The sequence below is a fragment of the Lonchura striata genome, chromosome 2 (genome assembly GCF_050655825.1).
Source record: "Lonchura striata isolate lonStrDom1 chromosome 2, ASM5065582v1, whole genome shotgun sequence".
Taxonomy (NCBI): domain Eukaryota; kingdom Metazoa; phylum Chordata; class Aves; order Passeriformes; family Estrildidae; genus Lonchura; species Lonchura striata.
Genome location: NC_140704.1, coordinates 13,922,410 through 13,940,026, shown reverse-complemented (window position 1 = coordinate 13,940,026; position 17,617 = coordinate 13,922,410). Strand labels below are relative to the sequence as shown.

Sequence of the window (17,617 nt, the reverse complement as noted above, 5' to 3'; positions counted from 1 at the left end):
TCCCAATGTACTAAATAAAGTAATAAGGTTAATTTCTTTCCTGCTGTCAGTAAATTCATGTTAGCAGTCTCTCGTCAGCTTGACATCAATTAATGATTTTAATTCCAGACTCTTGTCACAGTACTCACCACCCTTTCGTCTAATTAAAATGGATGATGCATGATGAAGGGAAAACACAAGACTTCTGTTCTTGTTGTAACATTTCTATTCATTAGTATACTTTTACAACAAAGGGCTTGTGGCTTTAATGGTACTAGAGAAGGATGAAGAGAAGTTTATTACATGATAGAGATAAAGACCCATATACCCTTAGGAAAATATAATACAGGAAGCATTTTATGGAATAAAAAAATCCTTCGGGGGGGGGGGGGGGGGGGGGGTAAAAAAAAAATTAAAAAAAAAAATCAGCCTTATTTTAACTATTAATGAACAGGCAGAATGTTTCCCTCTAAATTTAGGACAAATAATGAATGAAACCCACTCTACTCGCAGCCTTGTTTACATCCTCACAAAAAAAGGGCTGTCAGCCGACTGACTGAGCTCCAAAAAGAACAGCATATCCTCCAGTGCGGGACGGACGCCTGACCCACCTCCCCGGGCAGCCGTGCACCCGCAGCATCACCTCCTCCAGAGCCATCCCCGGCCCCAGAGACATCCCTGACTGCCCAGAGCCATCCCTGTTTGCCCAGAGCCATCCCTGACTGCCCAGAGCCATCCCTGACTGTCCAGAGCCATCCGCGGCCCCAGAGCCATCCCCGGCCCCAGAGCCATCCCTGGCTGCCCAGAGCCATCCCTGACTGCCCAGAGCCATCCCCAGCCACCAAAACCATCCCTGGCTGCCCAGAGCCATCCCTGGCTGCCCAGAGCCATCCCTGGCTGCCCAGAGCCATCCCTGACTGCCCAGAGCCATCCGCGGCCCCACAGCCATCCCTGACTGCCCAGAGCCATCCCTGATTGCCCAGAGCCATCCCTGACTGCCCAGAGCCATCCCTGACTGCCCAGAGCCATCCCTGACTGCCCAGCGCCATCCCTGACTGCCCAGAGCCATCCCTGGCTGCCCAGCGCCATCCCTGACTGCCCAGAGCCATCCCTGACTGCCCAGAGCCATCCCTGGCTGCCCAGCGCCATCCCTGACTGCCCAGAGCCATCCCTGGCTGCCCAGAGCCATCCCTGACTGCCCAGAGCTATCCCCAGCCCCAGCGCCATCCCCGGCCCAGCGCCATCCCCGGCCCAGCGCGGCTGTCCCGGCTGACGCCGGCCGGCCGGGCCCGCAGCTCCCCGTCCCGGGCCCGCTGCTCCCCCTCCCGGGCCCGCTGCTCCCGGTCCCGGGCCCGCAGCTCCCCGTCCCGGGCCCGCTGCTCCCCGTCCCGGGCCCGCAGCTCCCCCTCCCGGGCCCGCAGCTCCCCGTCCCGGGCCCGCAGCTCCCCCTCCCGGGCCCGCAGCTCCCCCTCCCGGGCCCGCCGTCCCCAGGCACCCCCCGGGCCGGGAACCGGCGGCACCTGGGGCACAGCGACGGCAGAATCGCGTCCATGCAGCTCGCTTTGTAACCCAGAGGAACAAAGGTCATGTTTTCCCAATCAGAAAGGGGGAAACCAGCCCAGCAGGAGGCTCCCGGTGCAGACGGGAGCTATTCTCAAGCACGGAGCCCGCGTTAAGCGTCCTCCAGCAAGCACAGCACGGGCTGCGATTGTCCAGCGGCTGCGACAGAGCGGAGCGAGCCCCCGGCTCCCGTCTGACCGACCGCTCTATCGCCCTCCCAGCACCGCCGAAGCCTCTGTCACAGCACTTCCACCAGCACAACACCTTCATTCTCTCCCAAAAGGTTTCTCCTTATCTCCTCAAGACTGATCCTCCCAACACAGGTGTTTAATGAAGCACTTGATTTTGCATCCATTTCAGTGGAAATTGAGGAAGAATACAATACTAAGATTAAAACAGTTTTATGGTAACAGAGAGATTTATAGAACATTAGTAAAGCTCTTAAATCAGTGTATTAACCAAACAGAGAAAATATCCTCTAGACTTTGCTTCCAAGAGGAGAAGTGCCTCTAGAGGCGGATTACAGCATAAACACAGTTTGCCCGTAGATGGATCACGAACTCTGAATCATGAGATTACATGAGAATTGCAACTTTCATCTTTTAAGCATTATCCAGCAGTGAAGCATGCTGGATTCAGATTAATTTCTTAAAAACTTCACAAAGAGGTATGTTTGACTCATTCCTCTGTTATCTACTACTCGGGTACAAAGAGTAAAGTTGTTCAGGTCAGGGAGAACTTTCTTTGCTAAAGGAAGTCAGTCCAAGGCTGAAGATCGCCGGCTCATACAGCCTTGCCACGTGTGCCAAGAACTGCACATGCCTGCGCTAAAGAAGGGAAGACCACAGGCAAAGGTTTTGGATTTGCTGACAATACATTTCATAATGAACACAAAGTTGAAATGGAAAGAAAAATAATGGAAATAAAAAAAAAAAAGCCCAAAAAACCAAAAAATGAAATTGAAGGGAAAAATGCAAGGGTGTAGAAGAGGGAGAAACAAAGGTATCAGAACCTGCTGTTTGGAAGAATATCTCTCTCCAGCAAAGACTACCAATAACAACCAGAAGACAAAAGCAGTAGGTTTTTTGAGCAATTCTGTCTTCATATCTCCTAAGAAAGAGACTACACTAAAGGGCCTTGAAGAATTCAGAAAACATTTCAGGGTAATCAGGTTGCAGGATATCAATGGACATACTGGCTAAATATTGAGCAAACCTACTCTGGGAGGCCCTCAAAGACCAGATGTAGAGGGTTTCTAGACTGGAAGGGTTTGTGAGCTTCCAGAGGTTTAGATGCAGCAGCACTGTACAAAGTGACCATCCATATGATCTGATTCCTCTTGGTCACAGACAAAAGTTTCAAAATTTCCTTTTAAGTCTATCCAACATTGCAACACCTGTGTAAAACTATAAGCATTTGGACGCATCTCTAAAAGCTCAAGACATGCTACACATCTCCAGTCTGCAAAATCCAAGAGATCTTAGGAAAATGTGCAAACTATAGGTACATCAGGAGACTCTGAAGTTGAGAAAAGACCTTCTATAACAAAACCACAAAGACTCAGGGCTGTTTTCTCAGTCCATCCATGTGAATGTAGCATCTCAGTGGTACCCAGTTTGAGCAGTCCAGTGATAGACAAGATGACCACACAGCAACAAGGGGCTCCAAATCAGCATATATGTAAAACAGCTGTAATCTGGCAAAGGACCAGAGCTAACTGAACTTGCCTTAAATCAGCTTCCTCAAGACTGCAGTATAGACTCTTTCTTAGGAGATTCAAGGTTGCCCAGTCTTGCCTCAAGTTTTTGACTGGTGCCACTGCTGGGGAGAACCTTTCTAATGGCACAGCAGAGCCCAGCCAGATTTTAAGATCAGTGCTTGGCAGATACTCAAGGATAATGCAAGCACACTTGTTTTTGTGCAGTAAACCAGTGTTAAAGCACAGTGACATGGGGCAATGGTCTATGGCCATTTGGAGGATTTACAAATACCAAGTATTTCACAGAATTTTTGGCAAGACTAGTGGGTGGTCTCATCAAGTACACATCTAATTGTTCCAGTACTCCTTGTTATTGAAAACTAGCTGTATTTTCAACTAGATAACATCCTTTTTCATTCAAAATTACTTTAAGATTGTCAGGTAAACATACACCATATACATATATATCCAACATATATAGGATGTAGCTTAAGAGATACATAGCTTAAGAGAGACACTCCTTAACCAAAGAATCACAGAATCAAGAAATTATTACTAATAATATGCCTATGAAAGGTCATTTTATTAATTTCATCATGGTAAACTGAAATGCATTAATTTTATAATTTGTCTCATAATCCATATGAATGCTAGGTTTTAAAGAAAATACTACTGTAAGCACAATACTATTAAAATTAATAATTCCATAAAATTGTGGGCATGATTGATTTTTTAATGGGCTGTTCACTTGTTCTCTGACCCCCCCTAAGGATTTTTGCTCCTAGCTTCTCATACATAGTAAATTCATTAAATTCAACCTATTTTCCCGAAGCATTGCATCATTTTAGAGGTATACCAAGTGAAATAGAACAAGTGAATTGCACTGCTAAAAAAATTGAGAAGACAAAATCCCACCGAAAACAAAGTTAAAATAGCAGCCATTATGAGCCAACACTGACAGTAATATTTTACTGTGTCTCCTAGTAAACATTTTGAGGGATTGTTCAGTTAATTTGCAAGAGTACTCTTCATTAACAGCATGTATCTAACATCATTATTTTACAGGATCAAAAGGAAACTGCAATCTAACTGCAACAACATTTAGTCTCTATGGACCAAATCAACATGTGAATTTTTTAGAAACATAAGGAAGCACCTCACACATTTGGTTGCTATTTTATTATCTTTTATTAGTTGTACATGCGACTACCCCAAAGAAGTTGCATTCTCTTATAGACATAACACAAAGGAAAGCAAATACACAGGGAAAGAGAATAATGGGAGGATAAGGACCCATGTTACTATAACATCAAGCTGTTATGAAGTTCTGGCACATGCATTTTCTGCAGTTTCAGTGAACATATAAAACTGTTTTTATGACACATGAGGAGTGAGATTCCAGGAAAGATTCAGATTGGTTAGCATAACTTGATGGACAGGGATTAGGATTTGCTCCATGCATTGGGGGCTATACAAATAATTTCAGAATTCTACCTTGGTACCCAGCGTGACTATTGCAACCTCTCTTACATCATCACATGGACAGTCTATACTCTGACCATTCTTACTGAGAGAGACAGAGAGACAGAGAGACACAGAGAGAGAATGAAGAGAGAGAAAATGTTACTAACTCAGGCGTCAAGTTCTTCTTTTTATAAATGTATATGGCTGATTTTCTGGGAACCTAATGTTACTAAGAAACCCTAAGGGCCAGCTGAGGCTCAGCAGTGTGTGAAGCCAGGGCACAGTGTGGTGCTTGTCTGGCCAACCATCCCCTGCCCTGAGCTGGGCAGGGCAACCGAGGCAGCTTTCCATGGCTCTGCACCTCTGGCATGAGCTCTGTGGCTGCTTCATCCATGTGAAGGGAAGCTGGCTGCACAGACAGCCTCATCACTTATTTCCTTCAATTCTAGCCTTTCTCTTACCATTTAATCTGAAAGCACTTTACTTTTAAAAGCAGCAATAAATTTAATGATTCTGCCTCGCTTTTGTTAAAAAAGAAAAAATAAAAACCAATCAGACTAGCAAAAAACATCCAGGCACTGTAATCCAGCCACCTTCTATAATCAGAATGGACGGACAAAGACAAGAATAAATTTTTTCATCAATTTATGACAGTATATCTGTTAAAGAGTAAAAAAAATCCCATGATGTAATCTAAACAGATGGTCACAAATGATAAAGTTTCTGGAGTTTAACAAGTGAAACCAATAAACACACACTCCCACCCTGTCTTTACTGTAAATCACTCAACCCTAAAAGAACTGAAAGCAAACGATTTTAGGTTTAACTGAGGAGTCTACACAAGAGTTACAGTGGCTCTCTGTTATACAGTGGCTCTAATATTCTCTACTGAGCTGTTTGATGAAGCCACCATTCATGAACTTTTGTTCTTATTTGCAGAAGACTAAGGTGCCTAAAGATTGTAATTAAAGAGATCATTATGACTAATAGGTGATATCTCCTCTACAAGGATATGAAAATTTCCCTCCAGAGTTTCTGCATCAGTCCTAAACTTATGGTGAGCTATAGCATGAGTTTTAGATAAATAATTCTAATGTATAGTTCACTTTCACTGCTAAATGTGCCTGACTCTAACATCCAGCAATCAAACTTTGTAAAGTTTGTCTCCTTACTGAAGTGATGTCTACTCAAAGAGGTTGTCTCTCAACTCACATCTCCCAGCATAACTTAACTAATAACCTACGCTTTTCAAGATTTTGACTAAATTGATCTGAGAGACACCAGAGTCTAGGGCCCAAATATCTAGGACTACAAGAGATAGGATGAAAAGTAGACTGGAAATATTGAGAAGAGCATATGACATATATATTATTTAGTTTTTTTATGTTAAGGGAATTTGACAAGGAAAAATAGAGGTGCTCACCACTCATTTTTACATTAGCAGTTTAATATATATATATATATATATATATAATTCCATAAACAGACTGCATGGCACATAAATAGACTGAACTCCAGTGACAAATATACTGGTAAGCATAATTTTTATGTTTCTCCTAAATTTATCAATGAAAAATCTAGATATGCAAAACTCTGAAGAAAAATACAAAACATACTTCATTCTATATAAATATATGTTTTCTGAAAATGTCAATAAAATCAGTTATAGAATATATAGAGAAAGCATTTAATTTTATTACTTCAGTCTCCTCAATAAGAAAGGGAGCTCTACGTCTATAAAAGATGCTTAACACAGCCAAAGGAGCTGTTCATACTAATGTCCAAAATAAATCCAGCTTTGTCTTGTTATTTAAAGTAATAAACATATCAACATCTGGAAGATTTCATCAGTGAAAATTGAACTTCAGTTATTTAATTTAAAAAACAAACTCTCTCTATCAAGGTTTAAGCAAATACTGAAGTCTACCTCTCCTGTTCTTGCTTCATTCGTATTCTCTCCTCTTCTGAAGTAAGAGCTTCCTGCACTTTTATTTTACCAGTTTTCTCACTCTTGTCATCTTTGCGATGTTTGCCAAACCTGTTAATAACACACAAAAAAAGAATCTAACTTGTGACATGAACAAAACTGTATTTTCCTTCTTCCATGACAAAGAGAGTTCTCCCAGAAGGACTGCTGGGAAACCAGGAAGGGAATGTGCAAAGACCTCAGAATCTCAATTTTTAGTATTTTCAGGCTGGTTCCAGGTTGTTGTTTTTTTTACGTAAATTTTTTTGTTTTTATTTTCATTTCACTCCTCTTAAAAGTTTATAGAATTCCTCACTGAAGAACACAAAGAACAAAGAAATAATAATTGGACCACATTTCTCTTTTATGCCAGGATTTTGGGGCTGCTATTCTTAAACAGAGTCAAACAATGTTTTAGAACAGCATCTCTGCCTGAGGACACAGCTCAGGTTTGCATTAAGCAAAGTCTTCCCCACTTTGGAGAGGAGAGAGGGAGTTGCAGGTCTGACAGCTCCTGGGGCAGCACTGGCCCCTGCACCCTGCAAGGTCCATTTCACCACACAGAGGACACCATTCAAAACTGCCAATTTATTATTTTTCAGCATCAGGGGCTCTTATTTAAACTTTATACTCATCACTCTTTCCCCAAGGGTGTTCCAGTGCGGGAGGGTGAATGGAGGGATGGAGCAGTCTGGGCTGTCCTAGACAGAGACAGGCACTGCAAACCCAGGGTTTGCCCTCTTCACATCTCCACTTCCCCTCTAAAGGCTACATTTCAAATATACTAGGTTTCTTCCATATTTGCACATTCCACTGTTTTCTTTAAACTTTCAGGGAGTGAAGAATCTGGCGTTTGAGATACTCAGTTATTATTAGGACAAAATTATTCTTATTTCTTAAGACATTTCTGACCTGTTCTGGAAGGAATGGGTATAGAGTGAACCAAACAAACACTTCAATATAACCTTTAAATAGATCTAAACTTAAGATGAGAATTTTCTATTTAAGGCAGAAGGGCTAACACATATCTATTAAACAGTATAGCTACCAATTAAATGTGGCATCATTTATCACACCAAAAGCAGCAAGAATTTTACTTTTTTGTTATACCAAATGCTGATCTGAGAGTTGACTGAGTCTGTGGCACTTCACACTCAGGTTCACATCAAAAGTGAAATTAAAGCATCGAGACTTGCAATCAAACATGCCTAGCAATAGTGCCAAAAGGACACCACAAATGCTCATGGACAGTAAAATAAACCACAGAGTTCTTAAAGCTTCCTTCTGACCTGTTAATGTAACATCTTTAAAATATTTCCAGTTCACCAGGTATTTATAATACTTTCCCATTTGATTCTAGGTTCCTTTTAACTCTAGGAAAAAGACATTATGGGGGTTGAAGATCCACCACACAGCCACCCTGCAGAATTATTAATTTCTGGCCATTCAATCAAGAGATATTATTTATATTACGTAATCATGTTTACGGCTCTTAGGGCAGCTTTTAAAACCAAAACAGAAAAATACAGCATAGGAGCATGTACATCAGCTTTAAAAACTGTTAGCCCGTTCTCTACAAAGATTGCTCATTTCCAAAGTAATTCAGGCATCTGGAAACTAAAACTGTTTATTAATAGCCACCTGAAAAGGGAATAGGCAGAGGACATGATGGGGTTAAGAAATGCAAAATAGGGTGTAAAGTTAAAGTCTCTGATTTTATAATGTCATATGTGAAACCTAAATTCAAAACACCAACATGTATCTTTTAAAACATCCACCTGTTTATTAGAGAGTAAAGACAACCATTATACAAAGCATTTACACATATGACACAAGAAATTCAAATCAAGTTCTGGATGTTGTACACCCGACAAAAGAGACTGTTTAATTTAAAATAGCCTTAAAACCTCTAGCCTAGAGAAGGGTTTTGGCAGAAAAACAGTGGAACTGAGCCACTCTACTCTGATACACAGACAGTGCCTGAGGTGGCAGCATGGGTCTGACCAACAGAATATGCAGAGCTGTAAGGAGACAAGCAACATATGTGTCACTCTAGCACAGCATCTCTGGGATGTTCACATTTGCTTCAGTCTCCTGTCCTTCCCCAACCCATTTAAAATGGCAAAGTAAAGGAATCATACTCTGGAGTACCCAGTTTATTTTTGAAAAAGAAATAATTGTTTTTAAAAATGGGGGAAAGAGGAGGGAAGAAAAAAATTGAATTAGTTATTGCCCATTAGGTTTTGGCAGCAAAATAGAATTTCTGCCACCATAGATCAATTCATTGCAAGTATGAACAGATATATAGTGAAATCAATACCTTATTTAAAAAAATAAAGTACACAGGAAATTTCTAATAATCCTTGTAAGCAATCTAGTAAATCTCTGGTCAGGCTGCATGATTGTGAGGAGAGCACTTCTAATGTTAACATGTAATGCAAACCTAGCAGAATTCAATGGTTAGAATTTGCAGATCAAACCATGCAGGTCCAGAGCACACAGAGCTCATGTGCATTCCCGCAGAGGCAGAGGTGGGCTCCACACATGGAGCACTTGGAGCAGCACCAGGGCTCAGTTTGCTTTGAGTCATGAGCAGGTTGTGGCAACAACCCTTATTCTCTTCAGGGTTTTCTTCCAATCATCCGGGAAGTAATGTTCCTTCTGCCCCTGAGGACCATCCTGATAAAAGTCTCTGGAAGACAGCTCTGGTTCTTTCCCAGGCATTTCAGAGGGTGGCCACACTGTTCCCACTCTGACTGGAGACTTCCCAGTGCCCATCTCTGACAAGCTCAGTGGTCATCCCAGCAGTGGACAAGCCTGGCAGAGTATGAGCCATGGTGGTCTTGCACAGGTGCCTTCTCTGGACTTTGTCACCCGCAGAAATGATCTATCTGCCATAATCACCACTGCCTGTAACAAGTGTAGCAACGTTAACCACACTGTCCCTACACTGGGACCTGGAAAAACAAACACCATCCTCCCCCCCCTCCCGGATTGTGGCTTCGTGTTTCTAGCACAATGCACAGTTGTGTTAATTGTGGCTTAACAGTCACAAAGCTTTGAGAAGATGCTAAGACAGCATCTCAATAAGATGCTGAAGAGCCACAATTGAGAAAGGTGCTGAAAAGAACTGTGATGGAGATAGATTTGTACACCCCCAAACACTGCCTTTATTTCTGTAGGGGCAGCCAATACTTCACACTATAAACATAATTCTAAGTCTTTGGTAAGATTACTCTTGCTAGCAATAAATGTGTTTGTTATTTACTTCTATTAAAAGTGTTAGCTTCATGAACAATGATTTACAGTCATAATGAATCCCACAGTCCAAATCAGCATCCTCTCCACCAGATTTATAGCAGACATTTATAAATTATTTATTTAACAGTCATAATCAAGCTAAGTTTAACTACAGAAATGCAACATCCAGCAATGCTAAGGCACACCATTAAAGCCAGCTGTTAAACTGTACTGTGGTGTGACTACACTGGTGTCAAGCTATTGAAAATCACCTGTCCTAATTTCTTGAGGTAAATGTTTCCTACTCATATAAATGATGTTTCCTTTTCATGAATATTAACTGAAACAGGACACTTAAAAATAAGACTATTCAGACCACTGATATTCAAGCAGTCTATGCAATATCCCTTAAAAACACCAAAACCACATCCCACAGTTACAGTGCACTGTCTCCACAGCCAGAGGTAAAGCCCTTTCTGCTGCTGTTTGGTGGCTCTTGTTTAGTTGTGTGAGTCAAAAGTCTGGGTCAGGTCCCCAGAATCACTCCCAGGACATTCAACAGCCTGAACTGAATGCATTGGTTCAATGCAAAGATCTGGCTTACCTGTGTAAAAGTTCCACCTCCCTACAAGTGCAACTCCTTTAGTCCCTGATTTGCCCCATGAACATCATGTGTTTGACACCTTCCCTGCAAGCCACCAGGCTTGCATCATTGTGAATCTTCCCTCTTTACTGCTCGGGTACTCAAAAGGAAGGAGAGATGGAATTAGGATGTGTGTCCCATACATGACCCATGGCAAATTTGGAACCTCACTGCTTCCAATAATATTTTTTCCATAATCTGTATATTGAAAGGCCTGGTACACCCACATAATAAGTTCTCTCACTGAAGTGACTGCTTGCTCACTGAGAACAGCCTAAGACTGAAACTTGTGAAGTGCAAAGGTTATCTCCCTTGTAAAGCAGAAATCACCATCCATTTGTGCTGTGTCACACAGACTGCAGACTTCTGCAAGGCCTTGAGGACACAGCCAAGTGCTGTGATCCCAGCCCTGCTGCTCCCTCCCCAGACGCAGGAGCAGTTCTCCGCTGTGTGCAGCTGCTTACAGAGTGCCTCCAGCACTTGGTGATTTTCAGGCGCTTGTCTGAACCTGAGATGGTCTCATTCTCACTGCTGGGGGCTGGCTGCTGGGATACTTGTTGCAGCTCTCACAAATGCAAATGAAATGACAACTTTCCTTCTGATACAGATATGAAAACTCCATCGCTTAGCATCTGCACAGCAAGGCTCCTTGTATTAGTGAAAAGGAGGACAGTGCTTTAAAACAAAGGTAGAAACTACTGATCTTGGAATTAAAACCCAAAATCATACAGAAAAGGATCATCTGTGGCTCTGATGTGTCTTGAGAATCTAATCCCAAGCTCTTTTCTTTTACAATGTTTGGTGCCAACAATTTGACTATGAGCTATAAAAGCCCAGCCTAAATCACTGCACAAGACACCAATGCACAGACACAGGCCACTACATGATGTGCAACCAAATTACACACATGACTGCCTCACCAAGTCACCACACTCATGAGGAAAACAGGTCTAAAGCTGGAGCTATACCATATATACCTATACTATACTACTCTGAAGCAACTGCAGCTACAGAAGCACAACACTGTGGGAACCACTTGCCTCAATCTCAATTCTTAGAAGCAGAGCACAGATGATTATTACTCAGAGTAGAAAATAAAAGACAAAAGAAGAAGTGCACGTTTTCCTCCAAAACCCAAGTGATAAAAAAATTACCATTCTGTTCGTAAATACCCTTTCACAGATATAGCTTAATACTTCGTTCAGGACATGAACTGTATGGTTATAGAATAATCTCTCCGTAACACTAACAATGTTTACTTCATGTAACAGCTTGTTTATTTAGCAGCTTTATCATTTAAACCCTGTTATAAAAAGTAGAGCTAAAATGTAGTTTAATTTTATTTTGTAGCTGCACCAGCGAAGAAAAAATTTCTATGACTAATTGAAATACAGGTTGTAAATTAAAAATACCCTGTCTATCCAAGAGTGTGAGAAATTGATGAAAGAGAGCGGCTGAAATCTTGTTCACTCTAATTGCCAAGATACTCCAGAGTTCTACTTAATTTATATGTTCTTAATTCTCCTTTTACATTAAGAGTTGGAGAAAGTTTCAAGACAAGTGTTAATGCTCAAAGCCATATTCACAGATCCACTGACTTAATCCTTAAATTCAGCCAAAAACAGGAATCACAGTAAGCAAAGAAACTGAAAATTGTAAGAGGACCATCTTCTAAACATATCTCTAGTACATAACAGCCAAGTCATATCAGAGGAAATGACCATTCTCAGACTTGATGATACTGGCTTGTCACATTATTATTAATAAAAAGATGAGAACACAGACCTGTATGCCGTAAGCTTGACCCTCAAATAGGAAATCGCATGAACTTTGGATAAGCTAATCAAACTAAAATGAATACCCAAACCTCTCTGTCAGCTGGCTCACTTTCAAGCTTACTTGCTTGAATGACTGCCACCAACTAGGAGGTGACCTAATCCAAAGTCTATCATGCTGAACAGAGAGGCACTGACTAACAAGTGCCTTCGGTGGCTTTGGGCCAGTGCATCAGAGCAACTGAACAGCATGAGGCTCAACAGAGAAAACAGCTTAGCAGAACATTTAAACAACAGGCTCAAGCTACAACATGATGCCATATATATAGAAAAATACGTGAAATGTACATAAAGTACACATGTAGGCAAAAAGAATATGTAAATGATTTTGCATAAATCAATATAAACACATATAGGACAAGTGAAGCAAGAAGTAACAAGTGAAGTAACTACAGAAATTTCACATTTACAAGTTATCTCAAAAGTAGATTCAGTTTAAAAGAATATATGTCAGCATCCTTGATACAACAAATATAATACACGTGTAATCTGCTAAAAGGATTTTACTCTGATGCGTTACTGATGAGATCATTGTCGTCTGCCAAATCATCCACATATTTCATTAAAATAAAGAGCTACCGAAGAAACATGCATTAGTTGATTAATGAAAAAACCACAAAAATTGATTGAGACAAGTTCAGTAGCATTATGTTCCTTAATAGAAAAAAGACCATCATTAAAAATTAACAATTGTTAAGTGTCTTGAGCTATTTTGTCAGAGTTTTCTAGCTTCAAGGCATGCTCTTTCCCCTTTGTAGCAACAGTATTCACACACACAAACACACACATAATGTAAACACTGCTTGAAAGATTCTACAATGATTTCTTTTTCACCCTGCTGTATCAGCAAAATCATAAGATTTATATTGCAACATATTATTAGGACACACAAAACCATTCTGTTGCTTAAACAAAAACATAGCACACAAGCAAAAGCCACCCTCTTTAGTGATGACCTGAAACTTTAGAAGCCTTCCCTTCCAAGCAAAATTGTGCAAGTGCTATTTTTAAAAACATGTTTTAAGTGTAAATATTTACATATTGGCAATAGATTTCTAGAAATAATCTGTTATCACATGTTACTAATCAAATTAGTAGATCCAATTATACTTGTTGGGAGGGAGTGGAATGACTGCTGGAGTTACTCAGCAGCAGCACTGTCCTGAGATGACACAAAAGCACTGATGTGCAGGCACCTTGATGCAGAGCTTGTGGGCATAATTAAAACAGACATTGGTAAATTCATTTTCCATGGATCTCCTCACCAATGTTAAAACTGATAAAGAAGCAATCCTGGTGCAACGTCCAGCAGAGGACCCCTGCCAGGAGGGTTCCTGGAGAAGTCTGCTGTCACAAACCAAGAAAAGCACATTACAAAAGGTCATAGGTAATGAAAATTAATACTCTAGAAAGGTACACCTGTATCTCTTCAGGCCAGTGATATTTGCCTTCAAGCAATAAAGAAACTCACATGCTCAGCCACAAACACAGAAATTTAAAGCACTAGAACCAAAGTGGCTATTACTGCAAAATATCAGCTCTAAGTGTCCACCCTGGGCCTGAATACTGTGAAGCACGTGAAGGTCTTCTGTGTTCTATTCACATATTTTGTCCCAGCAGCCTCCATATCACTTTCCAAACATGAAAAAACCGTTTATCAGCCCCAATCAAGGGGGTGTTCTAGTACATCTCACCAAACTAGGTTTACTCAAAAAGAACAGACAGGACGGCGCAATGCTTCACGTACAACAGCGCCGGTGATTCCCACAACAGCTTCCTGGAAAGAAGTGCAAACAACATATGTGATCCATAACTGCTTCCAGCCACTGAAACGTAATCTGCCTGGCTTTGTGAACCAGTATCCCAACTTTGAGGAAAATGGGTATGATGCCAAACTAAAGACATGTCATGAGGTTTCATTCAATTATTTTCCTAAACAGTTTTGATAACATTTCCTGAAAGGCATGACACAACAGGCAGAATATTATTCACACCAAGTCGCTCTCTTTTCACAACTTAAGCATTTGTAATATTTACTTCCAGCATAAAATGGTGGAACTTTTAAAAGCAGATTTCTTTTATGGAAAGACCATCTGTTTGCAAATTTCTAAACAGAAGATAATCTTCTTGCATTGCTACTTCTGATTGCCTGAAGCTAGTTGAAGCCATGGACAGCTCTAATAAATAAATAAATAAAGCACAAGAAATCAGAAAAAGCCCTAGCAACTTCAAACTACTGTAGTTGAAAAACAGGCTGAGTTCAAAGAAAGTATCAAAAATTTGACAATGATGCTATTGGAAAGAAGGCAGCAAGACAGCAGAGATGTCCAAATCTACTCAGTAAGCAACACCACAATATAGTAAAAGTCACCATAAATAATTCATATTCATAGTGGTCAGACAAAATCTGTTAAACTGGGGATTGTGGTATCCCTGAAGGAGCCAGGAATATAAAAAAAAAATCTTCTGCTTAGGTACAATTTTGTTAACAGTCATCAGTGATGAGAGCAACCGCAGAAGTAGTACATGACATTTTAATGGACATTTCATAACAGTCTAAGCATTTTAAAGATTGTGAACAAAGCTCTTTAATGTAAGGTATGTATTAAAAAAAGAGAGTAGTTATTGACCACAGCTACTTGCCCCAAGCTTGAATTTGATACACTGTGTGCTACTTGTCATTGAAGAAAGTAGCTCATACATATGACCCAACCAAGCTAATTCAATATTTTTATATAATATATATTCTAAAAATATATAATCTCAGTTGGCAACATATCCTTTTATACTGTGATTTAATGTACTTAGAAATTCTCTTGTCACCCCTCTCACACAGAATGTGCCCTTCAAGACTGCAGTGCCCTGCTCTAAAATGCAATACTGGGCAGTAAGATACTAAACAGTAATTGAGAGACTGTAAATACAAATTACAAAAAACACAATAAAGCCTCACATACAGAGTAAAGAGCAGGCTCCTGAAGAAGCCTGAGTGAAGGCCTGCAGTATGGTAACTCACAGACTGCATACATAAAAACACACATACAACTCTCTACTTTGCAATACATAATAGCATACGTAGAGTAACAAAAAATTCCCAAATTCTCAGTAGCAACAACTGCCACTATTAACAAGTTCCTGGAAATCTAAAGTACAATGTCGTCCTTCTTCTATAACATAAACAATTTTTCTATGAAGAAGTAAAATCCTCCATCCCAGTGCTACTGGGTGCCAGGTTCAGCCCCCATCTCTGGCTCACACTGTGCCAAACAGGTGACACCACCTTACCCCAGCTGCCCACAGCTGCCCTGCACCACGCAGCAAGGTGGGCAAGCTCTGCTGCTGCATTTGTCACACTCCACAGAGGAGTTTAAAAATTGTGGACCCTTTGAGGTATGAACAATACTACATTGTGTGCCTCTAATTACTGGTGTCCACTACGGATCCTTAGAGACAGCGTTTAAACCATGGCTACTCAGCAACGCGTTCTCTCCACAACTATACTTCTAATTCCTGCTCTGTTCATTTTAATGCATTATTGTTTCCAAATACAATGCTTCAAATTGCAAATTATGTCTGGCTCAAGGGCTGATTATGAGAAACACTAGCACTTCTGCCTCTGTGTGAATAACTCTGATAATAATGAGTGATTGATTGAGCTCCAAGAAGTCCAAATGATGAGAAGGGTCAATTTGAACATTTTTATTAGCTTCTTTTGTTAAATCTAACACTTTGCCAGGCCAGAGACAAATACTGCATCTGGTTACCATGATTTTTTGCAACCCTACAGAAGTACAATTTAGAAAATTGGTACTGGTCTAAAGGCAGACCTTATAAGAAATGCTAATGAAAGATAAAAACTCACCCATTTTACTAGCACTCAAGAGATGGCCAAAGAAAAGGAGAATAAAAAGTTGCAAGGGAAATTTGCTTCAAGACTTTCCTGCCAGAAAAGGGCAAAAAATTTCCCTCAGTAATACTAAGAGGCATCACAGCTCCACTTTACAACCAAAACACTTTGCTTAATAGGCCTGCCATAGGTAAACATGAGCTACATGAAAATCACTAAAAATGCTCACGAAGCACATAGAACAGCAGAGAATTAGGACAAAAAAAAAAAAATAAACAAGCTAGTTAGACCAGGAAATTGCAGTTACATTATTCCAAGAACTTAAGTCTTGTAGTTGTATTATATAAAAATCAGCAAACAAACTAGTTGCAGTTCATCCAGAACCTTCCGAAAATTAAATTTTCCCTACAGATCTCATTACCTAGAAATGTTAATACATCAGTCAGCACTTTTTCTGTCATTTACTAGAGAACTTTGTTCATACACACCTCCTAGAAAACAACCTTTGCAGGGTAAATTAAGCAATAGGTGATGTCTCTGTATGTTTAGCCTCATTCACATATTTACACTTACAGGAGGTAGAGAAGCCACAGACAATTCCCAGCAGAAGATGCAGTAAACACTGTAGGACTTGTGGGACAAGTCTAAATAAAATATTCCTACAACCAGACAAGTGTGCAGCTGTCATTCTCTTCTCTACAGCACCAAAAAGCAATTCCCCTCGCTGAGCTGCAGCACTCAATGCTGATGGGTGCAGGTTACAGTTCAGGGTCTTGTGTCTCATTCTGGGTTTCACAGTGCTACTCAAGTCTCCTTGTGGTTACAAAATAAAGTTTAATTCTATAACAAAATTAATAATGCCAACAGGACATCTTTACAAGCTACCCTGGAACACAATTCATTTAAGTGCCCTTGAAGTCTTCAAGACTAGGTTGGATGGGATTTTGAGCAACCTGATCTAGTGGAAGACATTCTCACTCAGTAAGGGATCTAGCAGAACTAGATGGTCTTTAAGTTCCAACTTAAACCATTCTGTGATTCTACCAATCTACATTATTATAGAAAACAGAGAGTAAAAGATAACAGGCACATTATTTTGAAAGTTTGCTACAAAGATAGTGCTATGACACAGGGACTTAGCCTGAACCAAGGCTCTGGGTAGTAAATATTAATATGCCACTGCTGGCTTCACATACTTCTGTCTCTTCTATCAGCTGATATTCTGCCCTGCAGCAGGAAAATTTAGTTTACACATGTTGTATCTTCTGGGTGAAGAATGAAGAGCAAGGCTTTGCTACACCAGAACAAACCATCTCTGGAGAGATGCAGTAAGACTCAGGTCTAAATACGACTCAGGTGGATCATTGCTGGGACAGCAGTCTGA

General features: G+C 40.6%; 1 protein-coding gene across 23 annotated transcripts in view; it reads right to left on the bottom strand.

Moving 5' to 3' along the window:
- PARD3 (par-3 family cell polarity regulator) overlaps nucleotides 1-17,617 on the bottom strand; it is a 441,179-nt gene that overhangs the window by 110,127 nt on the left and 313,435 nt on the right. For 19 of the 23 annotated variants that reach the window (XM_085564036.1, XM_021542932.3, XM_085564063.1 and 16 more), the window contains one exon: nucleotides 6,630-6,740. The exons of 3 other annotated variants lie outside the window; for them this stretch is intronic. In XM_085564036.1, coding sequence (XP_085420162.1) covers nucleotides 6,630-6,740 — 111 coding nt within the window. Of the gene's footprint in view, nucleotides 1-4,732; nucleotides 4,806-6,629; nucleotides 6,741-17,617 lie in introns of all 23 variants that reach the window. One more of the 23 variants, XM_085564172.1, reaches the window with a different exon arrangement.